The 25,000-nt window shown below is 47.9% G+C and overlaps 2 protein-coding genes and 1 long non-coding RNA gene across 4 annotated transcripts in view; 2 read left to right on the top strand and 1 right to left on the bottom strand.

Annotated features, from left to right (window-relative positions):
- LOC126987241 (ubiquitin-conjugating enzyme E2 variant 2-like) overlaps positions 1–12,184 on the bottom strand; it is a 13,216-nt gene extending 1,032 nt beyond the window's left edge. The window contains exons 1-5 of one of the 2 annotated variants that reach the window (XM_050844076.1): positions 11,994–12,184; positions 6,157–6,198; positions 4,475–4,617; positions 3,393–3,518; positions 1–1,254 (exon numbers count right to left, since the gene is read on the bottom strand). The exon at positions 1–1,254 is cut by the window's left edge and continues 1,032 nt beyond it. In XM_050844076.1, the coding sequence (XP_050700033.1) occupies positions 1,114–1,254; positions 3,393–3,518; positions 4,475–4,617; positions 6,157–6,198; positions 11,994–12,012 (471 nt within the window). In that variant the 5' untranslated portion in view covers positions 12,013–12,184 and the 3' untranslated portion in view covers positions 1–1,113. The remainder of the gene's footprint in view (positions 1,255–3,392; positions 3,519–4,474; positions 4,618–6,156; positions 6,199–11,993) is intronic. The other variant, XM_050844077.1, reaches the window with a different exon arrangement.
- On the top strand, positions 11,212–12,034 carry LOC126987242 (uncharacterized). The gene is made up of 3 exons (XR_007740455.1): positions 11,212–11,518; positions 11,647–11,773; positions 11,905–12,034. It is a non-coding gene; the product is annotated as an uncharacterized LOC126987242 (long non-coding RNA).
- Positions 12,185–14,324: 2,140 nt separating the features above from the next.
- The window catches only part of LOC126987238 (protein arginine N-methyltransferase 7-like), a 12,263-nt gene continuing 1,587 nt past the window's right edge, over positions 14,325–25,000 (top strand). Inside the window, exons 1-13 of the mRNA XM_050844070.1 lie at positions 14,325–14,485; positions 15,720–15,897; positions 16,048–16,260; positions 17,184–17,342; positions 17,677–17,799; positions 18,380–18,504; positions 18,726–18,907; positions 19,939–20,104; positions 20,495–20,691; positions 20,992–21,137; positions 22,168–22,395; positions 23,139–23,414; positions 24,706–25,000. The exon at positions 24,706–25,000 is cut by the window's right edge and continues 1,587 nt beyond it. Coding sequence (XP_050700027.1) covers positions 15,766–15,897; positions 16,048–16,260; positions 17,184–17,342; positions 17,677–17,799; positions 18,380–18,504; positions 18,726–18,907; positions 19,939–20,104; positions 20,495–20,691; positions 20,992–21,137; positions 22,168–22,395; positions 23,139–23,414; positions 24,706–25,000 — 2,242 coding nt within the window. The 5' untranslated portion in view covers positions 14,325–14,485; positions 15,720–15,765. The remainder of the gene's footprint in view (positions 14,486–15,719; positions 15,898–16,047; positions 16,261–17,183; positions 17,343–17,676; positions 17,800–18,379; positions 18,505–18,725; positions 18,908–19,938; positions 20,105–20,494; positions 20,692–20,991; positions 21,138–22,167; positions 22,396–23,138; positions 23,415–24,705) is intronic.

Genomic DNA, 25,000 nt, shown 5'->3' with positions numbered 1-25,000 from the left:
ACATAACAGAGATATACATGCGTGTGCGTCTGTGTGCGTGCGTGTGTGTGTGTGTGTGTGTGTGTGTATTCAATGACCCATACACAGAATAAAATCGAACATATTACAGCTTAAGTGTATTAGAGAGAGAGAGAGAGCGAGAGAGAGAGCGAGAGAGGAGGAAGAGGAGGAGGAGGAGGAGGAAGAGGAGGAGGAAGAGGAGGAGGAGGAGGAGGAGGAGAAAAAAAAGACACAATCAGCTTCATAATAATTGTCATAACTTGATAAAAACAGAGCGAGAGAGAGAGAGAGAGAGAGAGAGAGAGAGAGAGAGAGAGAGAGAGAGAGAGAGAAAATAAAACATAGGAAATACAAACACAATTCTAAATTTAAATCACTTCTTCATCTTCTTAAGCATTGCATACATGTGTGTGTGTGTGTGTGTGTGTGTGTGTGTGAGGGAGTAGGGAGGAGGGAGAGTAAGCAGAGAGGGAGGAGGAAGAGGAGGAGGAGGAGGTGGAGGAAGCAGGTATATTCTATCGCTTAAGGACTTAAGGGTGGAGTTGCTAGTAAGTGGAATAGCGGAACAGAAAGCAAGGTGGAAGAGGAGGAGGAGGAGGAGGAGGAGGAGGAGGAGGAAGAGGAGGAGGATAGTACTTTGCGGAAAGAGATGAAGCAAAAAAAAAGAAGGAAAAGAAAGGAAAAAGGAAGGAGGAGGAGGAGGAGGAGGAGGAGGAGGGAGAGTATGAGAGTGGAGGAGGAGGAGGAGGAGGAGAAGCTTGTAATTCGAGGAGGAAGAGGAAGAGGAGAAGGAGGAGGAGGAGGAGAAGGCTTATAATTCAGGGAGGAGGTGGAAGAGGAGGAGGTGGAGGAGGAGGAGGAGAAGGAGAAGGCTTATAATTCAGGGAGGAGGTGGAAGAGGAGGAGGAGGTGGAGGAGGAGGAGGAGAAGGAGAAGGCTTATAATTCAGGGAGGAGGTGGAAGAGGAGGAGGAGGAGGAGGAGGAGGAGGAGAAGGTCATAGTTTCCATAGAGTGAGCGGAATGAACCAAAACACAAGAGGACGCAAGCAAGCGGAAAAGTCTATTCTGGAGAAGGAGGTGGATTAGGCGGAGCGGTGTGTGGTGGAGTATGGCTAGTAGTTAGTCCCCTCCGGCGGCTGTGTGAGTTTCATGTTCTCCTTCTGGGTCATCAGTCGTCGCAGCTCCTGAAGCACTGTCTTGATGGTGTAGTTCCTCTGCCAGCGACCCAGCACCGAAACATGTCTGCGGTCCACCTGGGGGGAACACAGCGTCAGGGGGGGAGGGAAAGGGGGGTGGGGTGGGTGGGAGGGGGTGGATGGTGTTCCTGTCTCAATAGTTCCAAGGGCAAGTTTCATAGTTCCTTCCTTTTACTGTTAACGGCAAATCTGATTTCAGACGCCATCAGTTCCTTTTTTATTTATTTATTTTTTTTACAGCAAAGGAGACAGCTCAAGGGCACAAAAAAAGCAAGCAATAATAAAAAATAAAACCCTGCTACCCGCTGCTCATGAAAAGAATCCAAGGAGGTGGCCGAAAGAGAGGTCAATTTTGGTTCGTTTGTTTCAATTGGTGCGTTCTTAATTTTCACACGAGGATGGTGTACACTCGTCTGTGGTGCGGCAGTAACACAACAGCCCCCTCCCGAACCCGTTACCAGCCCTACATGAAGCTTAAAAACTGGTCATTGTACTTACTTGTATTTACCCGTTTCTGATGCTTAACTATTGCGAAGAAACATCACCGTCTAACCCTTTTAACGATAACTATGAGTTTTGTTATTGGAGCCCAGAAGAGTTTTGGGGTAGGAAGTCGGGAAATATTAGCGACCGAGTACGACAATCTGGCAAGGTTGGTCATCGCTGTAGGCCTAGAGCTGCTGAGACCAGGCCAAGACACCCCAGCCATGTTCTACACACGAGGAAAAATCTTGCTAATAATTTGGGAACGTCTTGAAAATCAGACTCGCTGCAGTGGTGTTGAATTCTGTCCGTCTGTCAGGAAATGTCCCAAATTGATCTGTGCCTGTGTGTCCTTGGCTATTATGTCCATTTCCTTCACTACACTGTTTTATAATACCGTATAGTAAGATTACCTTTGATCTTACGCTAGTTATCATGAAAAATATTGCCAAATTCAAGGCTGGCATGGACCCTGTAGCTGTTACTAGTGAATGGAGAATGCCCCACAAACCTGACCTTCAATCTTAAAAAGTTGGAAAGTTTTGTTTAGTCGGCGCAACATCTGTGGTCATATGCCGGAGAGACAGAAGGGGAAGGAAGGAAAGTTTCGTTTAGTCGGCGCAACATCTGTGGTCATATGCCGGAGAGAGACAGAAGGGGAAGGAAGGAAAGTTTCGTTTAGTCGGCGCAACATCTGTGGTCATATGCCGGAGAGGGACAGAAGGGGAAGGAATTATAGGAGAAGGGAACAGACCCCAGGAGACGGGACACAACCCCCAATTAATACCTGGTACCCATTCACTGCTGGGTGGACAGGGGCGTAGGGTATCGGAAAAGCCACCCAAATTTTTCCATTCTGCCCGGGAACCGAACCCAGGCTCTCTCGGTTGTGAGCCCTTCAATCCAAAGAAAACTCTTGAGCAGACAGAAGGACACTCACAAGATCAAGAGTGAGCTGCATAAAGCTATTGGAAATGGACAAAATAGAAGAGCCTGGGCGGGTGCAATTCAATTTTGGACGTTTCCCGACAGACGGATGGAATTTGACGCCACACTAGAGAAACAAACAGCATGACTTGCACGAATTCAAAAGATTCCTAGACCATTTTTTGCTCACCAGACAACAGCTGAGGTTGGTAAGCCTCGGTTTGACAGTGCACATGAGGACTGTGAGATCAGCCCCAAGTCTTATGCCTCAATTATTTAACCCAGCAGCGTCGGCGGACCCTGTTTGGGGCTCGGCTCAAAACCCCTAATTCGAGCTAACTGTAGGCGGTGGAGGCATAGCGCAACCCACCATGTATGCCCCGGGTCATTGTGGTGGGTGAGTGATCTTGAGGTGGGCTTTTTTGTCATGGGTGGTGCTGTAAGGCCACGGCAGACTGAATTAGCTACCCACACAGTAACCTCTTGTCAAATTCTCTAAAGTAGACAACAAGCGATTCTCGGGTAGATGACTGTTTATTCTGTAACAAACACCACCCAAAAGGAATGGAGTCTGAGTAGAAGTAGATATTTTTAATGGGGGTATGAGAGGAGGGAGGGCTCTGATGTACGCTCCATCCTCTCTTCTTAGTCTCAAAATGCAGCGTAATTTTGTCGTTTCTCGGCCACTTCTCGGATTTCCCGTAGCCCAAGCGCACGGGATAAGTGTTGTGATAACTATTAAATAACAAACAGTGTGGCTGACCTGTCCCCCCCCCCCCACTCACCACTCCGGTCTGGCTGTTGACGCCTTGCATATTGATCCTGGAGATGAAGCGGATGTTGGGTGGGTCATCCGGGTATCGGGATCCGCACTCCACCTTGAGCGAGTACATCCGGTTCTCGTAGTTTGTCTGTGGATGAGAGACGGATGAGGAGAGAGAAATGGATGATGGAGATGGATGGGAGAGGGAATGAAAGTGAGGATGAAAAAGGTGGATGAGAAGAAAAATGGATGAGAGAGAGAGAGAGAGAGAGAGAGAGAGAGAGAGAGAGAGAGAGAGAGAGAGAGAGAGAGAGAGAGAGAGAGAGAGAGAGAGAGAGAGAGAGAGAGTATGGGAGAGAGAGGAAGGGAGAAAGAGTGGGAGATAGAGGAAAAAGGAGGAGAGAGAGAGAGAGAGAGAGAGAGAGAGAGAGAGAGAGAGAGAGAGAGACAGAGAGAGAGAGATGAGAGATGAGATGTGTGTGTGTGTGTGTGTGTGTGTGTGTGTGCGTGTGTGTGTGATGATCTGGCAAGACTTTTCACCTGACATTTCCTCCTCCTCCTCCTCTTCTTCCTCCTCCTCCTCCTCCTCTTTGACATTTACTTCTGTCATTCTTCCTCCCTCCTCCTCCTCCTCCTCCTCCTCATTTCTTTCTTGTCATTTCCGTGTCTGTGTCTTTGTGTGTGTGTGTGTGTGTGTGTGTGTGTGTGTGTGTGTGTGTGTGTGTGTGTGTGAATCATGAAAAATAAGTAATAATAATAATAATAATAATAATCTTACCCCTTTCTCCCATCCCCTCCCCTTCTCCCCTTCCCCCTTCTTCCTCCCCATCTCTTAAAAAACTCCCCATTACCTATTTCCCCTCCCCACCCTTTAACCCCTACCTCCCCTGCTCCTCTCCCCACCACCCAATACCCACCTTAACTCCCCTACCTCCCCACCATAACCCTATTCTTCCTCTCCCCACCCCACTACCCCTCCCCTTCCCCTAAATCACCTCCCCTTTCTTACCTATTCCCCTCCCTCCTCTTCCTCCCCTCTCCCCTTCAATGCCCTCACAGTCACCCATTCCCTTTTCACCCCATGCCCCCCCCCCCGGTGCTCACCCTAGGGGGCCCGATGATCATGCCAGTCCAGTTGGTGAGGGTCATGTCTGAGTCATCCTCCAGGCCCCAGGAGATGGTCCCGTCGCCCACTCCCTTCTGCCCCGCCTCCAGCTCCTCCAGAAGGCGAAAGTTGCGGGGAACCACTGCAAGGAAGGGGTGGGTCATGGGGCGGGTCGTGGGGCGGGTCGGGGCGGGTGAAGGCAAGTATTTTAGCTTTATTTTTTTTTTCAGGGACAGTGAAGGGAAGGGATTGATTGAGAGAGGGAGAGAGAGAAAGGGGGGGAGAGAGAGAAGGGAAGGCATTGAGAGATGGAGGAGAGAGAGAGAAAAGGGGAGGGAGAGAGGAGAGAAGGAGAGAGAAAGGGGGAGAGATAGGAGAGGAGAGAGAAGTGAAGTGAAGGGAAGGGATAGAGAGGGGGAGGAGAGAGGGGGAGGAGAGAGAGAGAGAGAGAGAGAGAGAGAGAGAGAGAGAGAGAGAGAGAGAGAGAGAGAGAGAGAGAGAGAGAGAGAGAGAGAGAGAGAGAGAGAGAGAGAGAGAGAGAGAGAGAAATCTAGCTCATTTTGTTCCATAATTCAACTGAATGTAACTTATTTTGGGACAGTGAAGGGAAGGGATAGAGAGAGAAGGAGAGAGAGAGAGGAGACAAGGAGAGAGAGAGGAGGTAAGGAGAGAGAGAAAAGGGGGAAGAGAGATGAGGAGAGGAACAACCAGGCGAGAGAAGGAGTGAAGGAAAGGAAGCAAACATGGAAGCGTTTGAAGAGGAGGAAAGAGGGAGAGAGATGAGGAGAGGAACAACCAGGCGAGAGAAAGAGTGATGGAAGCGTTTGAAGAGGAGGAAAGGGGGAGAGAGATGAGGAGAGGAACAACCAGGCGAGAGAAAGAGTGATGGAAGCGTTTGAAGAGGAGGAGAGAGAGAGAAAGGGGAAGAGAGATGAGGAGAGGAACAACCAGGGGAGAGAAAGAGTGATGGAAGCGTTTGAAGAGGAGAGAGAGGGAGAAAAGGGGAAGAGAGATGAGGTGAGGAACAACCAGGGGAGAGAAAGAGTGACGGAAGCGTTTGAAGAGGAGAGAGAGAGAGAGAAAGGGGAAGAGAGATGAGGAGAGGAACAACCAGGCGAGAGAAGAAGTGAAGGAAAAGAAATAGATATGGAAGCGTTTGAAGAGGAGGAAAGAGAGAGAAGAGAGATGAGGAGAGGAACAACCACGCGAGAGAAGGAGTGAAGGAAAGGAAGCAAACATGGAAGCGTTTGAAGAGGAGGAAAGAGAGAGAAAGGGGGAAGAGAGATGAGGAGAGGAACAACCAGGCGAGAGAAAGAGTGATGGAAGCGTTTGAAGAGGAGAGAGAGGGAGAAAAGGGAAGAGAGATGAGGTGAGGAACAACCAGGGGAGAGAAAGAGTGATGGAAGCGTTTGAAGAGGAGGAGAGAGAGAGAGAAAGGGGAAGAGAGATGAGGAGAGGAACAACCAGGCGAGAGAAAGAGTGATGGAAGCGTTTGAAGAGGAGGAGAGAGAGAGAGAAAGGGGAAGAGAGATGAGGAGAGGAACAACCAGGCAAGAGAATGAGTGAAGGAAAGGAAGCAAACATGGAAGCGTTTGAAGAGGAGGAGAGAGAGAGGGAGAGAGGGTGTCAAGACTATCATTATTAATATTTTCTCAAGTGATTTATCTGCCCTTGTAGTTACCTAGTTGCAGGGCCGGATTTACAAGTTGCGGGGCCCCGGGCCCTGAAAGTATGCGGGGACCTGTCAGCCTCACACCCCACTTGCATTTAGTAAATTTGATATATACTAATAATCATATTTATACAAACTCACCAACTACTCATCAGGGGTAACATAGCAACATCAGGAAACAGTTTTATAATACATGTAATGATAGTTGTTTATTAAAGAGAAGTTATTTACCTAAAGTATTACATCAACTCAACAAAAAATAGTTATGATTTATATCCTCAGCTTTGAGTAAATTCTAAACTAACCTAACTTAACCCGGTAGCAGCGATGGGGTGAATTTGTGGCTTTACCGTGTAGCAGCGATGGGCCGAATTTGTGGCTTTACCGTGTAGCAGCGATGGGGTGAATTTGTGGCTTTACCGTGTAGCAGCGATGGGCCGAATTTGTGGCTTTACCGTGTAGCAGCGATGGGCCGAATTTGTGGCTTTACCGTGTAGCAGCGACGGGCCAAATTTGTGGCTTTACCGTGTAGCAGCGATGGGCCGAATTTGTGGCTTTACCGTGTAGCAGCGACGGGCCAAATTTGTGGCTTTACCGTGTAGCAGTGACGGGCCAAATTTGTGGCTTTACCGTGTAGCAGTGACGGGCCAAATTTGTGGCTTTACCGTGTAGCAGCAACGGGCCAAATTTGTGGCTTTACCATGTAGCAGCGACGGGCCAAATTTGTGCCATGATATAAACCCCCAAAAATAGATGATACATAATCTGATCACAAATGCTTTGATATGTATTATGAAATGGTTTGTGTGAGGGGTGATTTTTTCTCATTTTTCTCGCTCGGAGGGACCATTAAGAAACATGGTCCTCGCTGATACCACCACCGGGTTAAATCGACTGCAATAGACACCTAACACTTTCAAAGGCTTATAGGTTGGTATTAAGACATCTTGGGTTCTCATATAAGCTATTTCTAAAGGTCAAAGAGTGGGTCAGTCTGGTTCTAATGAGTGTTTCTTTAGGTTCACGGTACAGAGGAAGGGTCACACTACCACCAGGGTCATAAAACTACTCCTGGAAATGCCTACAACTCCTAGGAAAGCCTTGTCAAATATGTGTTTCTCTAGGTTCATGGTACAGAGGAAGGGTCACACTACCACCAGGGTCATAAAACTACTCCTGGAAATGCCTATAACTCCTATGAAAGCCTTGTCAAATATGTGTTTCTCTAGGTTCACGGTACAGAGGAGGGGTCAAACTACCACCAGGGTCATAAAACTACTCCTGGAAATGCCCACAACTCCTATGAAAGCCTTGTCAAATGTGTGTTTCTCTAGGTTCATGGTACAGAGGAGAGGCCAAACTACCACCAGGGTCATAAAACTACTCCTGGAAATGCCTATAACTCCTAGGAAAGCCTTGTCAAATATGTGTTTCTCTAGGTTCACAGTACAGAGGAGGGGTCAAACTACCACCAGGGTCATAAAACTACTCCTGGAAATGCCTATAACTCCTAGGAAAGCCTTGTCAAATATGTGTTTCTCTAGGTTCATGGTACAGAGGAGGGGCCAAACTACCATCAGGGTCACAAAACTACTCCTGGAAATGCCTATAACTCCTAGGAAAGCCTTGTCAAATATGTGTTTCTCTAGGTTCATGGTACAGAGGAGGGGTCAAACTACCACCAGGGTCATAAAACTACTCCTGGAAATGCCTACAACTCCTAGGAAAGCCTTGTCAAATATGTGTTTCTCTAGGTTCATGGTACAGAGGAAGGGTCACACTACCACCAGGGTCATAAAACTACTCCTGGAAATGCCTACAACTCCTATGAAAGCCTTGTCAAATATGTGTTTCTCTAGGTTCATGGTACAGAGGAAGGGTCACACTACCACCAGGGTCATAAAACTACTCCTGGAAATGCCTACAGCTCCTATGAAAGCCTTGTCAAATATGTGTTCTTGGGCAACGAGATGTCTTATAATGAGGATAGGCCCATAGATCCCTCCTGGCTTTGATTCTTGCAAAGTTCTCGATCACTTCACAAATACAAACACTCCTAAGTAGTTTGCGTTCACACAGGGCAGAGACGCCAAACAACTTTGTCCCATGGTACTGCGCAGTGTTCCCGATTCTTTTTAGCTAAGAAAACGATCTCTCTCCAGTGCAGTTTGTCACGAACATTGACGAATAGATGCGTAGAGAAATCTCCACGTTGACGAACGCATCAATCACATCACAGACAAGGCTCCAGGTGGTTTGGACAGCTCCTGAACAGACTGGCTGCAGAGTCCCTGAGCTTGTCTGCCTGCATGATGTTAGACAGGAATGCTGGAGTGTTTCATGGGATTTTAAGCTATCTCTCTTTTTTTTCTTTTTACAACGAAGGAGGCAGCTCAAGGGCACAAAAAAACAACAATAAAAAGAGCCCGCTAATCACTGCTCCCATAAAAGAATCAGAATTGAGTGACAGTATCAGCTGGTCAGTGATGGGCATATATCGTGTGGCCCTGACTCTCCCCAGGTGACAGCGTTGTGTCCTCTGCGCTCTCTGCTTCATCATTATGTCGCTTCTGCCTTCCCGCACGTCCTCGGTCGTCTGTGTGTTCATTGTGGCCACATTTCTGGATGGCAATCTGTTCGGAGTCATCGGCCCGGTCCCGTGATCTTTAACAAACTCCATCAGTGATCTGAGTAGAGTTACTTCTGTTCACACCAAGGCCTGGCTTATGCAAACGCTGACTTGTAACATTGAATCTCTTAACCCTCTCACGCACGATGACACAAAATGCTTCATAAACTTAAAAATATTGATTAAAAATTAAGTTTTGGGTGAAAACGCGTCAAATTTGGAGCGTCATTTGTTCTGATACGTTTCTTAATGGTAACATAACCTTTCTGAGGAGCGTAGATGAGGAGCTTTGAGCGGGGCACAGGGCAGGGGGGGGGAGGGGGGGGGACATCCGGGTTGCCACAGTGTGCCTTACCCAGGGGTCCACAGGTGCACAATTACCCCCGGACACAGAGGGAGGACCAACACCTGCCCGGCCCCGCCCTAGCCTGACAGCCACAGGATTCGAACCCTGGCCGGCGGATTGGTAGGTAGGCCTATCCTCATTCTTGAACCTAAAACTAGTGGTAAATTCACCCATGTCACTGTCACCAATCCTTGCCAGTCACCACCACCATTACACGAGACGAGAGGTTACAATTAAGTATCAAAATTAATTACACTAACAAATTAAATGAAAATTAGGGCTGTAATACAAGACATTTCGCTGCCTCAGAACACATATTTGACAAGGCTTTCATAGGAGTTGTGGGCATTTCCAGGGGTAGTTTTATGACCCTGGTGGTAGTGTGACCCTTCCTCTGTACCATGAACCTAAAGAAACACTCATTTGACAAGGCTTTCGTACGAGTTGTGGGCATTTCCAGGGGTAGTTTTATGACCCTGGTGGTAGTTTGACCCTTCCTCTGTACCGTGAGCCTAAAGAAACACTCATTTGACAAGGCTTTCGTAGGAGTTGTGGGCATTTCCAGGGGTAGTTTTATGACCCTGGTGGTAGTTTGACCCTTCTTCTGTACCGTGAGCCTAAAGAAACACTCATTTGACAAGGCTTTCGTAGGAGTTGTGGGCATTTCCAGGGGTAGTTTTATGACCCTGGTGGTAGTTTGACCCTTCCTCTGTACCATGAACCTAAAGAAACACTCATTTGACAAGGCTTTCGTAGGAGTTGTGGGCATTTCCAGGGGTAGTTTTATGACCCTGGTGGTAGTTTGACCCTTCCTCTGTACCGTGAACCTAAAGAAACACTCATTTGACAAGGCTTTCGTAGGAGTTGTGGGCATTTCCAGGGGTAGTTTTATGACCCTGGTGGTAGTTTGACCCTTCCTCTGTACCGTGAACCTAAAGAAACACTAATTAGAACCTGATTTAACCCTTTCTTTGACCTTTAGAAGCAAAAGTATCTTGTAAAACCAGCCTTAATCCCAAGCTACGAGGGGTTTTGGACATTTCGACCCCGCCCCAAAATATTAGTTGAACCAAAATCACAGAAATGAATGTCAAAATAGGAAAAACTAAGAAAAACAGGAAAACACAGACAGGAAAATTCAGGAAAATAAAAACAGGAGGGACTTAAGTTGACAAGGAAACACACAAGACCATATAGATAGGAAAACGCAGACAGGAAAATTCAGGAAAATAAAAACAGGGGCCCTTAAGTTGACAAGGAAACACACAAGACCATATAGATAGAAAAACGCAGACAGGAAAATTCAGGAAAATAAAAACAGGAGGCCTAAAGTTGACAAGGAATCACACAGGACCATATAGATAGGAAAACGCAGACAGGAAAACAGGAAAATATTGAGAAAATGAAGGAAAATTTAACTGGTGATAAAAATGAGGACAGGGAAATAGAGGAAAAGAAGGAAAACAATGATAAGTTAGAGAAAACTAGGAAAACTCAGGAAAATATTAAGGAAAAAGAAGGAAAGTGACAGAAGGAAATAAAAGAAAATGAAGGAGGGAAATGACAGGAAAACAAAGACAATGAAGAAAAAGAGAAAGGAAAACAGGAAAATATTGAGGAAAATGAAGGAAAACAAAGGAAAGGATAAGGAAAATCAGGAAAATATGAAGAAAATGAAGGAAAAAGAAGGAAAATATAAAGAAAATGAAGGAAAATCAGGAAAATATAAAAATGAAGGAAAATCAGGAAAATATAAAGAAAATGAAGGAAAATCTAGAAAATATTGAGGAAAAGAAGGAAAACGAGACACAGAAGGAAACAACAGAGAGAAACGATGACAGAGAGAGAGGAATAGAAGCAAAACAATAATAAAAGAGGAAAATAAGAAGAAAAACAAAGAAAAAGAAGGAAAATGAGGAAAACAGAGAAAAAGAGAAGGAAAATCAGGGGAATATGAAGAAAATTAAGGAAAACGAAGGAAAGAAGGAAACTATGAAGAAAATAAAGGAAAATGAGGAAAATATTGAGGAAAATGAAGGAAAATATTGAGGAAAATGAAGGAAAATGAGAGAAGGAAACGATAGAAAAACAAAGACAAAAAAAAAAAACAGGAAATGAAACAAACAAACAAACCAAAAAAACAATAAAACGAGGAAAAAAACAGGAAAACAGGAAAATATTGAGGAAAACGAGACAATGAAACGATAGAGAAAAACGAAGACAGAAAAAAAAAACAGGAAATCAACATGAAAAAAACAAAGGAAAAGGTGAACCAGAAAACAATAAAACGAGGAAAAAAAAACAGGAAAACAGGAAAATATTGAGGAAAACGAGACAATGACATGAAAGAGAAAAACGAAGACAGAAAGAAAATACATGAAAAAACAAAGGAAAAGGTGAACCAGAAAACAATAAAACAAGGAAAAAAAAAAGAAAAAAAAAAGGAAAATATGGTGGAAAACGAGACAATGACACGAAAGAGAAAACGAAGACAGAAAGAAAATGCATGAAAACAAAGGAAAAGGTGAACCAGAAAACAATAAAACGAGGAAAAAAACAGGAAAACAGGAAAATATTGAGGAAAACGAGACAATGACACGAAAGAGAAAAACGAAGACAGAAAGAAAATACATGAAAAAACAAAGGAAAAGGTGAACCAGAAAACAATAAAACAAGGAAAAAAAACAGGAAAAAAACAGGAAAATATTGAGGAAAACGAGACAATGACACTAAAGAGAAAAACGAAGACAGAAAGAAAATACATGAAAAAACAAAGGAAAAGGTGAACCAGAAAACAATAAAACAAGGAAAAAAACAGGAAATAGACAGGACAAAAACAGGACAACCCCCAAAATGCCCCCCGCCCCGGACCTGTGTTGGGGGCCGCCATTTTAGCTCCAAATCCTCCCACGTCGTCGCCCTGCTCCTGGGTCCTCGGGCGTGGCGGGGGGCGCGTCTCCCTGGCGGGGGCGCGGGGGCGGCAGGGGCGGCAGGGGCAGCAACGCACGCACGAACACCGGTGGCCCGTAATGGCTGCCCTGAGGAGCGATACCGGTACTGGAACCTTTATTACCGGTACCGAGACCTACGTTATCGGTACCGGGACGTTTATTATTGGTACCGGTTTAGTGGGTCTGGTACCGGTGTGGTTTTATATATGAAATTAAGATATAAAAGGGAATTCTACTGTGATAAATGCTATGAGAAAAGTGCATTTACAAAGACTGAGCTTCACCGTATCAAAAATAACAGGAACCTATACTAGCGGTACCGGTTTAGTGGGTCTGGTACCGCGGTGGGGTTTTATATATGAAATTAAGAGGTATAAGGGAATTCTACAGTCAGAAATGCGATGAGAGAAGTGCATTTAAAAAGACTGAGCTTCACCGTATCAAAAATAACGGCCAGACGTCCCAATTCTGGTTAGGCTCGCTCCAAACAATCGTGCGGTTTTTTCCCGCGCGAGAATTAACCGTGCGGCGGCATTTTATATATGAAATTAAGATATATAAGCAAAACTCACAGTGATAAATGCTATGAGAGAAGTGCATTTACAAAGACTGAGCTTCACCGTACCAAAAATAACGAGCAAACGTCTCAATTCTGGATAGGCTTCCTTCAAACAATCGTGCGTTTTTTTTCCCGTGCGAGAATTGACCGCACGGTTTAGAAATCGGCTACATGGAGTTGCCCTTCTATTTCATACATTATATATATTTCTTCTCTCATTTGTTCCTTCCTCCTGCCCTTCTTCAATACTTCCTTACTTTCCCTTTCCTTTTCCCTTCCTCCCATCCTTCTAAATCGCTGGGCACCGCGCGGTTCAGTAGTGCGGTTTTTTCCCGTGCGAGAAAACCGCGCGGTTTAAAAATCGGCTCCATGGTCCCTTCAAGCACTGCAGAAGCGGCAAAATTCCAGCGCGGCAAAATTCCAGCCCGGCAAAATTCCAGCCCGGCAAAATTCCAGCCCGGCAAAATTCCAGCCCGGCAAAATTCCAGCCCGGCAAAATTCCAGCCCGGCAAAATTCCCGTCCGGCAAAATTCCCGTCCGGCAAAATTCACGCGCGGCAAAGATTCACCTGCCGCTTGCACTACTAATAACCGCGAGTTGCCTATAAGCGGTTTATAAAGAAAGGAGGGAGGGAGATAGATAGATAGATAGATAGTAATAGATAGATAGATAGATACATAGATAGCCTCAGTATTAGTACCGTTAAGAGTACCGGTACTAGACATATCGGTACCAGAATTAGCGGTTCCTGCCCAGCCCTGCACTGCTTATGTTTCTCATGTTATTGTTCCAACGTCCATTAAAACGCCTTCAATATCCTTTTCATCCTCCTTTTCTACTTTAAAATAATACATGAGTCAATTTTGGCCAGTTATTTGAGTCTTTAAACCTCTAGATAATAAAATTGCTTGACATATTTTCTTCAACTGTCACTTATTTCACCTGTAATGTCTTTTTTATCATTATTTTTAGGTTGAAAGGATTATAAAACGGGAAATTAGTTCGTTATTTGGTCTTTCTGATGTAATTTTGGCCATTTATTTGATATCTAGACATCGGAAACCTTTATATTCATCTCCCCTCACCTCAAACACCTGTAATATCAGTTTTATAATTATTTTGGGGCTTTAGGAATTATTAAATGGTGAACTATTTTATTATTTGGTGTTTGGAATGTCAGAAAGATTTAAAAATAGTGAAAGGTAGAAAATTCTTATCAAATATTTGGGGATGGCCGTCGAGCTTTGCATACTGAACCCCTCAAGGCTGTTTTAAAAATTACTATATATTAAAAACAAGATAGAGAATGGAAACAACGATAATTAGAGGAATTTATTTATAAGCGACCTTTAAAACAATAAATAGGAGGAGAGGAAGAAATAGGAGAGGGAGGAACCATAGATCTGCACTTAATTGAACCCCTTGACTGTTTGTTTAAGATTTACAAGTATAATAAATAAACTAGAAACTAAAAACAACAATTAATGAGTCAAAACAGCCATAGAAATCCATTAAAACAGTAAATAGGGGGATATACCATAGGGAAGGGACCATGAATCTGCATATAATATACCCCGGCTATTGATTTAAATGTTATAAACTAAAATAAATAAATAATGAGTCAAAATAAGCGTAGTTGTATATTAAAAGTGTAAAAATATGAAGAAATACCAAGGAGAGGGACCATGACTCTAAACTCCCCGAGGTAAACAAACCCTGAAACACACGTGGGCGTTTTATATTTTTTGCCATTTTTTCATTTTTTACGCCTTAATTATCGACGTGGAGGCGTGTGAGGGCAGGCAACACCCCATGGCACGTGTATGTTAAAGGGAAACTGCTGTAAATAAGCGGTAAGGCGGGAAAATGGTCGTAAGTAGCCGGGTGGTGGATGGCGGCGGGGTGACGGGAGGCGCTGTGCTGCGTGAGGGCGACACAGTGTGTGTTGTGGCGTGTTGGTGCCTGGCGTGTGTTGGCTCGGGGCCTACAGAGTGTGTTCGTGAGGATGGGAAGGCGTGAGGAGGCTGCCGTGCCCTGGCTGGTGTGTGTCGTTTAGCCGTCGTCACGTCCGCCGCGCTGCGGAGGCCGACACTCGTCCTGTTGTCCTCAAACTTCCCGGACAAATACAGGAAAAAGTGTTAAGATCAAGACAAGCGTTACAGTAGTCATGGAAAGTGTGTGTAAACCCAAGCAGCCGCGGGCCTGGGGTAGCCTGAAGCAGAAGAATGTGAAACACAGAGGGGTGGGGGGGCAAAGCCCCTGTTATGAAGTTCTTGTACACACGCCTGTCTGTTAGTGAATGTAGAGGTGCTTGTGGGGGCCAAAGCCCCCTCACAGCATAAGTCAATTTCCTAAGCCGCGTCCACACCAGGGGCCTCACGAGTCAACTCATGAGGCTACTTGTGTCCCCGGACTCACAAAAACAATAGAAAACGGAGGGGCATGACCCTGCTGCTGGGAACTCTGACGAGAGGCATTTTGGGGGCATGAGTCTTGACTCATGAGTCGTGAACGGGGGAACATCAGCTGCGTGCTGCTCTCAGATCACGGCTGTAGACGTTGAGGACAACGTTGAGTGGACTCGGGGCAACACTCACATGGTGACTGATGTCCCAAAGCAGCTCCCTGCACCCGGCAGCTGAAAAACAAACATTATAAAGATAAAAAATGACTGGCGAGGCAACTCGTGCACCGCCTCACAGGTACACCGTGGACACACACACCTGTGAGGCGGGGCATGAGTCACCTCGTGAGGCCTGGCGTGGACGTGGCTTTAGTTTCATTATTGTTATTGATGTCATTAAAGGTATCAATATTATCATGTCATTACAGGTATCAATATTATCATGTCATTAGAGGTATCAATATTATCGTGTCATTAGAGGTATCAATATTATCATGTCATTACAGGTATCAATATTATCATGTCATTACAGGTATCAATATTATCATGTCATTAGAGGTATCAATATTACTCATTAAAAATTTGTGGACCTTATTGATTCAAAATTGATGAATATGATGGTGAGTGTTACTTCAATCTAGGTATTCTTAGGTGCCTGATTCTTACTTGTGTTCATTTTCCAGGACTGCATCACACCACCACCACCACCACCACCACCACCGCCCCGCCATGAGCCTGTTCACCCAGCAGCTCAACCCCATCACGGGGCGCCGGGAGTGGGGCGTCATGCCCGAGGACTACGACTACAAGCAGGAGGTGGCGCGCTCTGCCTACGCCGACATGCTGCACGACAGGGAGCGGGTGAGGGGGAAGGGGGGATTGAAAGAGAGGTGGAGGGAGTCAGGTCTTGATACTTGTAAGTGTGTGTGTAATTTTTTGTGACCATTTTTTATTTTTTTATTTATTTTGCTGTTACCGTCACATTGCACCCTAACCCTGCACATCCCCCAGAATGACAAGTACTACGAGGGCGTGCGGCGGGCAGTGGCGTGTCTGCGGCGGCGCGGGCAGCCGGTTCACGCCCTGGACATAGGCACTGGTACTGGCCTGCTCTCCATGATGGCGGTGGCCTGCGGTGCCGACACTGTGACCGCTTGCGAGGCCTTCTACCCCATGGCGGAGTGTGCGCGGAAGGGGCTGGCGGCGAACGGGTGTGGGGAGAAGGTGTGTGCGTGTGTGTGTGTGAAGGGAAGGGAAGGATATGTGTGTGTGTGTGTGTGTGTGTGAAGGGAAGGGAAGGATATGTGTGTGTGTGTGTGTGTGTGTGTGTGTGTGTGTGTGAAGGGAAGGGAAGGATGTGTGTGTGTGTGTGTGTGTGTGTGTGAAGGGAAGGGAAGGATATGTGTGTGTGTGTGTGTGTGTGAAGGGAAGGGAAGGATATGTGTGTGTGTGTGTGTGTGTGTGTGTGTGTGAAGGGAAGGGAAGGATATGTGTGTGTGTGTGTGTGTGTGTGTGTGTGTGTGTGTGTGAAGGGAAGGGAAGGATGTGTGTGTGTGTGTGTGTGTGTGTGTGTGTGTGAAGGGAAGGGAAGGATATGTGTGTGTGTGTGTGTGTGTGTGTGTGTGTGTGTGTGTGAAGGGAAGGGAAGGATATGTGTGTGTGTGTGTGTGTGTGTGTGTAAATCTATATTTCTTCCTGTTTTTTTCCTTTTCTTGTTTATTTTTATGCCTATCTATTTTTTATCTATTCTATTTTCATCTATTTGTGTTTTCCTTCTTTATTTTCCTTCCTTCATTTTCCTGTCAACTTTTATTTTTTTATATATTTTTTCTTCATATTTCTGTTACTTTCTTTTTTTTTTGTCTTTTTTTTCCTTCGTTTTCCTGTCAACTTTTTTCTTTGTTTGTTTGTTTTTTCTTCATATTTCTGTTTCCTCTTTTTTATAACTTTTTTCCTTCATTTTCCTGTAAACTCTTTTATTCACATTTTCATTTTCAATTTCCTATAAACTTACTTTCTTTATTTTTCATTTCTCTGTCATTTCTTCTTTGTGCTCCTTCACTAGACCCTTATATCCCTCTCCTCTCTCTCCTTTCCTTCATACCTTCACCTTACCTAAATCCCCTCCCCTCCCCCCCTCCCCACAGGTCCGCCTCATCCCCAAACGGTCGACAGAACTTGAGGTCGGCTTGGGCAAGGACATGGAACAGCACGCGAACCTCCTTGTTGCGGAACTCTTCGACACGGAGCTCATTGGGGAGGGCGCCATAGACTCGTACAGACACGCCCGGGACTTCCTGTTGACGGTAAGGGGGGGAGGAGGGGAGAAGGGGGGAGGGGGAGAAAGAGAGGGGAGGTTTAGAGGGAGAGGAAGAGAAGGAGCGGAGGAGATCGCAACTGAGCTTGAGAGAGAGAGGGGAGGCTGAATTGAGAGGGAAAAAGGTAGAAACTGCGATAGAGATGGGGAGGGAAACGGGAGGAGGAGGAGGAGGAGGAGGAAGAAATTGTATGGGTGAATGGTATGGAAGGGAAGGCGGAGGAGGTAGATGTTGTATGGGAGGAGAGGGAAGGGGAGGAAACTGAGTGGGATGGGACCTTTGCATTAAGTCTGACCATCCCTCTCCCCCCACCCACTCCCAGGAGGACGCGTTACTGGTGCCGTGGGAGGGGGTGGTGTACGCCCAAGTGGTGGACTCGGACATGCTGCAGCGATGGAACAGGGTCACCCCCATCACCAGGCAGACTCCCAGCGGCGGCGAGGAGGTAAGGAAGGGGGAGAGAGGAGTTTCAATGGAGGTTTTATGACCCTAGTGGTAGTTTGACAAGTCTTCGCTAGGGTATATTTGGGGGACCGGACTTCCTCCACTGCTTTTGAGGGTGGAAGTATAGGTCCTCTGTTTGTCTTTGTTTGCAAGAAGTAGATGTTTATACTGTAGATAACTGCCTTGGCTTGGATGATACAGAAAACACACCTTGATTTTTCCCTCAGTTGTGGTGTGGAACAAATGTTTGAATAGTTTTGGAAGTAATCTCAGAAATACACCAATTTATATAGAAACAGAGACAGAGAGAGAAAGACAGACAGAGGGTAAGGCGTTGGAGCGGGTTGGAGATAGACGGCAGGCCGGTGATGTGTGGAGAATGGCAACAGTGGGGGGACTCCAGTGCCCTACCCAATCGTCCATTTCTGGGTGCGCTGCGTATATTAGTATTGCCGTGGGTAGTGTTATGAGCCCTGGTATAGTTTGGCAAGAAAGGTTATGTTGGATTATTACAGGTTAGGTTAGGATAGGGTCAGGCAAGGCCCCCCCCCCCCCCATCAACCCCCCTTCCCTCCCCCCAGGTGGTGATGTCCGTGCCTCCCTCGGTCCAGCAGTGCCCAGGTGCCGCAGCCGTCCATGACCTACAGCTGTCTCAAGTGCCCCGGAGCTGGTTCACACCCCTGTCGGAACCCCTGCCTGTGTTTAGGTGGGTAGGGGAAGGGAGGGAAGGGGAGGGTGGGTATTGGTGTGTGTGTGTGTGTGTGTGTGTGTGTCTCTCTCTCTCCTCTTCCTCTGGTCTTCCTCTCTCTCTCTCTCTCTCTCTCCTCCTCTTCCTCCTCTCTTCCTCCTCCTCTTCCTCTTCTCTATACACACAGTCCTACCCTCCCCCCTTCCTCCCCCCTCACCCCTCCCTCCCCTCCCCCACAGGTTCGACTGGGGGGGCCGCCGACGTGACCTCCCCACAGATGAGGTGACCCGGGTCAGCTTCGAGGCGCTGCGGGGGGGCGGGCGATGCGACGCTGTGCTCATGTGGTGGGAGGTGACCTTTGACCCCGAGGGAGAGGTCACGCTGAGCTGCGCACCCTACTGGGCACATCCTGACCTGGCGGGTGAGTGGGGGAGGGGTGGGGGGGAGAAGAGAGGAATTGATTGGAAAAGGAGGAGGAGGAGGAGAGAAAGGAGGAGAAGAAGAGAAGGAGGAGGAGGAGGAGGAGAGAAAGGAGGAAAAGAAGAACAGATAGGAAGAGGAAGAAGAGAAGGAGGAGGAGAAGAGAAAGGAGAAGAAGAAAAGATAGGAAGAGAAGGAGGAGGAGGAGGAGGAGGAGAGAAAGGAGGAAAAAAAGAAAGTATAGGAAGAGAAAAGAGGACAAAAAAAGGAGATGGAGGAGGAAGAAGAAGAGGAGGAGGAGGAGTGATTTGAGAAGAAGCAGAAGAGGAAGAGGAGGAAAGAAGGAAATATAGAAAGAGGAAGAAGGACAAAAAAAGATAAAAGAGGAGGAGGAGGAGGAGGAAGAAGAGGAGGAGGAGGAGGAGGAGGAGGAGGACTGATTTGAGAAGACATAGAAGAAAAGAAGAAGAAAAAAAGAAAATATAGAAAGAGGAAAAAGGACAAAAAAAGAGATAAAGAGGAAGAGAAGGAGGAAAGAGGAAGAGGAAGAGGAAGAAAAATATGGAGGAAAGGAGGAAGAGGAAGAGAAAGATTTGAAGGGAAGGATTAAATTTAGCAGGAGGAAGAGGAGGAGGAAGAGGAAGAGGAGGAGGAGGAGGAGGAGGAAGAAGTGTTTTGGGTTGATTTCCTTTTTTATATACCTCCTCCTCCTCCTCTTCTTCCTCCTCCTCCTCCTCCTCTACACTCTAAGTCAAATTCTTCCTCCTCTTCCTAATCTAACTTTCTTCTTCTCTCTCTCTCTCTCTCTCTCTCTCTCTCTCTCTCTCTCAATCTTCACTTTCTTTCTCTCATTTTCTTTCTTTCACTTTTTCTCTCATTTTTTCTCTCAATCTCTCTCTCTCTCTCTCTCTCTCTCTCTCTCTCTCATTTTCTCTCTATCTCTTTTTTTCTCTAATTTATTCCTCCGAGACAATTATTTACAGTCCCCCCACCCATCTCCCCCCTGGTAACCCCCCCCCCCCTTCCCCCCAGGTCAAGGTCACCAGGGGGGCAGCGCGGACATCCCCTGGCGTGACCACTGGATGCAAGCTGTCTACTACCTCCCCACCTCCCCCCGGGCAGCCCCAGGGGAGGCGATGACCCTGGTGTCTGCCCATGATGAGTATAGCCTGTGGTTCAATGTGAAGAGGCCCCAGGGGTAAGTATGGGGGGGGGGAGGGAGGGGGAGAGAGGAGGAGGAGGAGGAGAGAAAAGAGAGGGAGGGAGAGAGAGAAGGGAGGGAGGGTAGAGGAGAGGAGAGAAGGAGGGAGGGAGAGAGAAAGGAAGGAAGGGAGGAAAGAGGAAAGGAAAGGGAGAGAGAGAGAGAGAGAGAGAGAGAGAGAGAGAGAGAGAGAGAGAGAGAGAGAGAGAGAGAGATAACCCCATCCAACTCCCCCTCCCCAGTGACCCCATACCCCCATACCCCCGCCTCAGAACACCCCCCTCCCCAGTGACCCCCATACCCCATACCTCACTGCAACACCCCTCCCTCCCCAGTGACCCCATACCCCCATACCCCCGCCTCGTAACACCCCCTTCCCCCCCCCAGTGACCCCATATCCCTGGAACGCCCGGTATGTGAGTGCGGGCTTCATATCATCAATGCTAGGACACGTCTCGGCCAGCTAAATGACCCTCGGAGGCGCGCGGTCTTCCTGAGGGTGCTGGAGAGGGTCATCGATAAGGACTCCGTGGTGCTGGCGCTGGGGGACGGATGCCTCATGGGGGTGGCGGCTGCGAAGATGGGTGAGTGACGGGTGACTTGGAAAACTGGGATGGGGGTTTTCAGGGGGTGATGGGTGATTGGTGTTAGGTTTTGGGTGGGTGATAGAGTGGGGAATAGGGAAATGGGGGGTGGGTGATGGGGGTGGTGGCTGCTAAGATGGGTGAGTGTTGGGTGACGGCTGGGGAATCTTATCTAAAAAAATACCTCACTAAACATGAACTATTATTATTATTATTATTATTAGTAGTAGTAGTAGTAGTAGTAGTATGAGCAGTTAATGTTGTACCCATACCACCCCTAATCACGCCCCATTCCCACAGGTGCGCGCCATGTTTACCTGACCGAGGGCAGCGAGGCGGGGCGTCGCGTGATGGCCCAGTTCATCGCTGCCAACCAGGTGGGCGACAGGGTGACCATTCTGAATGAGGATATCAGCGACACACCCCTGGCTGACCTGGTGGCCCCTGTGAGTGTGGGGGAGGAGGAGGAGGAGGAGGAGGAGGAGGGAAAAAGTAGGAAGGAGAGGGGATAGGGATGAAGGGAGGAGGATGGGGAGAGTAAAGAGAGGGAGAGAGAAGGAGGAGGAGGAGGAGGAGGAGGAGGAGGGAAAAAGTAGGAAGGAGAGGGGATAGGGATGAAGGGAGGAGGATGGGGAGAATAAAGAGAGGGAGAGAGAAGGGAGGGGAGGAGAGAAAGAGGAGAGGAGGAGGAGGGAAAAAGTAGGAAGGAGAGGGGATAGGGATGAAGGGAGGAGGATGGGGAGAATAAAGAGAGGGAGAGAGAACGGAGGGGAGGAGAGAAAGAGGAGGAGGAGGAGGGAAAGAGTAGGAAGGAGAGGGGATAGGGATGAAGGGAGGAGGATGGGGAGAGTAAAGAGAGGGAGAGAGGAGGGTGGGGTGGAGAGAAAGAGGGGAGGAGGAGGAGGGAAAAAGTAGGAAGGAGAGGGGATAGGGATGAAGGGAGGAGGATGGGGAGAATAAAGAGAGGGAGAGAGGAGGGAGGGGAGGAGGAGGAGGGAAAAAGTAGGAAGGAGAGGGGATAGGGATGAAGGGAGGAGGATGGGGAGAATAAAGAGAGGGAGAGAGAAGGGAGGGGAGGAGAGAAAGAGGAGAGGAGGAGGAGGAGGAGGGAAAAAGTAGGAAGGGAAGGACTCCGAAGGAGATATAAGGAAGAAAGAGAGGGAGAGATGGAGGAAAGGGAGAGAGAAGGGGAGGAAAATTAAGGGGGGGAGAAAGGAAGGAAGGGAAGGGGAAAAAAGAGGAAGAGAAACAGGGGAGAGAGAGAGAGAGAGAGAGAGAGAGAGAGAGAGAGAGAGAGAGAGAGAGAGAGAGAGAGAGAGAGAGAGAGAGAGAGAGAGAGAGAGAGAGAGAGAGAGAGAGAGAGAGAGAGAGAGAGAGAGAGAGAAAGCTAGATAGAAAGCGAGATAACAGCCACAGCTCCCCCCCACCCCCCCCACCCCACCACCACCATCACCCCCTTCTTCTTCCTCTCGACAGATCAACCTCGTTTTCTCGGAACCCTTCTTCAGCACATCCCTCCTGCCCTGGCACGCCCTCTACTGCTGGTACGCTCGGAACAGCTGCCTGCACCTCCTCGGCCCCTCCCCGCACCTCCTCCCAGGGCGCCTCACTCTCTGGGGGCTGCCGGTGCGCTATCGAGACTTGTGGAAGATCCGTGCGCCCCTTCGAGAGTGCAATGGGTTCACTATGGATGTGTTTGATGAGGTGAGGTGAGGAGGAGGAGGAGGAGAGGGAAGGGTTAAGGGAGGGGGAGAAAGGAAGGTTAGGAGAAGGAGGAGGAGGAGGAGGAGGAGAGGGGAAGGATTAAGGGAGGGGAAGAAAGGAAGGAAGGAAAGGTTAGGAGAAGGAGGAGGAGGAGGAGGGGGAAAGGATCAAGGGAGGAGAGGGGAAGGAAGGAAGGAAGGAAGGAAGGTTAGAAGGAAAGAAAGGGAGGAGGAGGAGGAGGAAGGGGGGGAAGGGTTAAGGGAGGAGAGTGGAAGGGAGGAAGGGGGGGAGGGTTAGCAGGAGGAAAGGAAGGAAGGGTAGAGAAGGGAAGGAGGGAGATTAGTTGAGGAAGGAATGGAAGAGGAGGAGGAGGAGGAGGAGGAAGTGTGTGTGTGTGTGTGTGTGTGTGTGTGTGTGTGTGTGTGTGTGTGTGTGTGTGTGTTAATCTTGACCTCTTTCTCCTCTTCTCTCCCTCCCTTCTCCTCCCTCCTTTCCTCTCTCCCTCTCTTTCTTTCCTCCCCTTTCTCCTCCTTCCTTTTTTCTCTCTCTTCTCTTCAATCATTTTTCTCCCTTTTATGTCTCCTTCCTTCTCTCCCTTCTTTTTCTCTCCCTCCCTTTCCCTCCACTCTTCACTCTCCCTCTCTCTCCCCTCCCTTTCTCTTCCCTCTTCTCCATCACTATCTCCCTTCCCTCACTCTCCTCCCTCCCTCCCTTCTTCTCCTCTCCTTCCTCTCCTTCCCCAGCTCATCGAGACGGCATGCCGGGAGGCTGATGACCCCATTGAGCCCCAGCCCCTGTGGGAGTACCCCGCCGAGGCCCGGGGCGCCCCCTTACCCCTGCTGACCCTGGACCTGGCGCCCCGCTCCCTGCCCCCCTCCCCCGTCACCCACGCTGCCTCCGCCCTGCTGCCCCCCGGGGAGGTCAATGGCATGGCACTGTGGGCGGACTGGCACCTGACGAATGATGACGGGGATGTAGTGACGACGGGGCCAGTGGAGACGGTGATGCTGGGGGAGGAGGTGAGCTTTTTTTTTTTTTTTGTGTGTGTGTGTGTGTGTGTTCGTCTGTAGCGATGGTGGGCTTTCCTCAGAGGCCAGGTGGTCGCCCCAAACCCATCATGGCACAGGTAATTTTTTATAGTGGCGATAGATCTGCTTGGCTCATTCCTGATTCCCTTGGACGGTGTCTTGGTAAGGGGTCTGGAGTATAGTTTGAGGCTTCATTTCAATCAGAGGTGAGTATGTAATCAAGACTCAGTATTATAAACTTCATTACAACATCACAGAGGAAGGGTCACACTACCACCAGGGCCATAAAACTACCCCTGGAAATGCCCACAACTCCCACGAAAGCCTTGTCAAATGTGTGTTTCTTTAGGTTCATGGTACAGAGGAAGGGTCACACTACCACCAGGGCCATAAAACTACCCCTGGAAATGCCCACAACTCCCACGAAAGCCTTGTCAAATGTGTTTCTTTAGGTTCACGGTACAGAGGAAGGGTCACACTACCACCAGGGCCATAAAACTACCCCTGGAAATGCCCACAACTCCCACGAAAGCCTTGTCAAATGTGTGTTTCTTTAGGTTCACGGTACAGAGGAAGGGTCACACTACCACCAGGGCCATAAAACTACCCCTGGAAATGCCCACAAATCCCACGAAAGCCTTGTCAAATGTGTGTTTCTTTAGGTTCACGGCACAGAGGAAGGTTCACACTACCACCAGGGCCATAAAACTACCCCTGGAAATGCCCACAACTCCCACGAAAGCCTTGTCAAATGTGTGTTTCTTTAGGTTCACGGTACAGAGGAAGGTTCACACTACCACCGGGGCCATAAAACTACTCCTGGAAATGCCCACAAGTCCCACGAAAGCCTTGTCAAATGTGTTTCTTTAGGTTCACAGTACAGAGGAAGGGTCACACTACCACCAGGGCCATAAAACTACCCCTGGAAATGCCCACAAATCCCACGAAAGCCTTGTCAAACTTGTGATCTTTAGGTTCACGGTACAGAGGAAGGTCACACTACCACCGGGCCATACACATCTACCACCAGGGGCCATAAAATCACCCCTGAATGCCCATCCCACTAATCTGCAGTTTTGTCAAATGTGTTTCTTTTAGGGAATGGGCATAGGTGAAAGGTTCAACTGATCAGAGGTTATCGAGGGTAACTTTTGGGTTAAATTAGATTAATGGTCGAAGTTAACATTTTGAGTCACTGTGGCCGGGTCTACTAATTATCAAAGTTGTATTACAGACTCTCCACAGCCTATTTACGCACCTCACATCCCTCTCTCCCCCGTAGGTGTGCTGGGATGTGCACAGCCGACAAGGTGTGTATCTGTTCCCCTCGCCACATCGCCTAGAGGAGGGCCAGCACCACGCCCTCTACCACACCACCACATTCCTACCACACGACGGAACTATGGCCTTCACCTTCAGGATAGAGACAGTGCCAGACTCCACCACCATCACCACCACCTCTAACTCTACCACTAACACTACCATCACTAACTCTACCCTCACTAACTCTGCTCCCTCTAACTCTGGTTCCTCTAACTCTCCCACCACTAATTCTGCCACCTCTAACACTCTCACCA

Source organism: Eriocheir sinensis, chromosome 64 (assembly GCF_024679095.1).
Source record: "Eriocheir sinensis breed Jianghai 21 chromosome 64, ASM2467909v1, whole genome shotgun sequence".
Lineage (NCBI taxonomy): Eukaryota > Metazoa > Arthropoda > Malacostraca > Decapoda > Varunidae > Eriocheir > Eriocheir sinensis.
The sequence above is the reverse complement of the archived record's forward strand: the minus strand, read 5'-3'. Positions and strand labels throughout refer to the sequence as shown.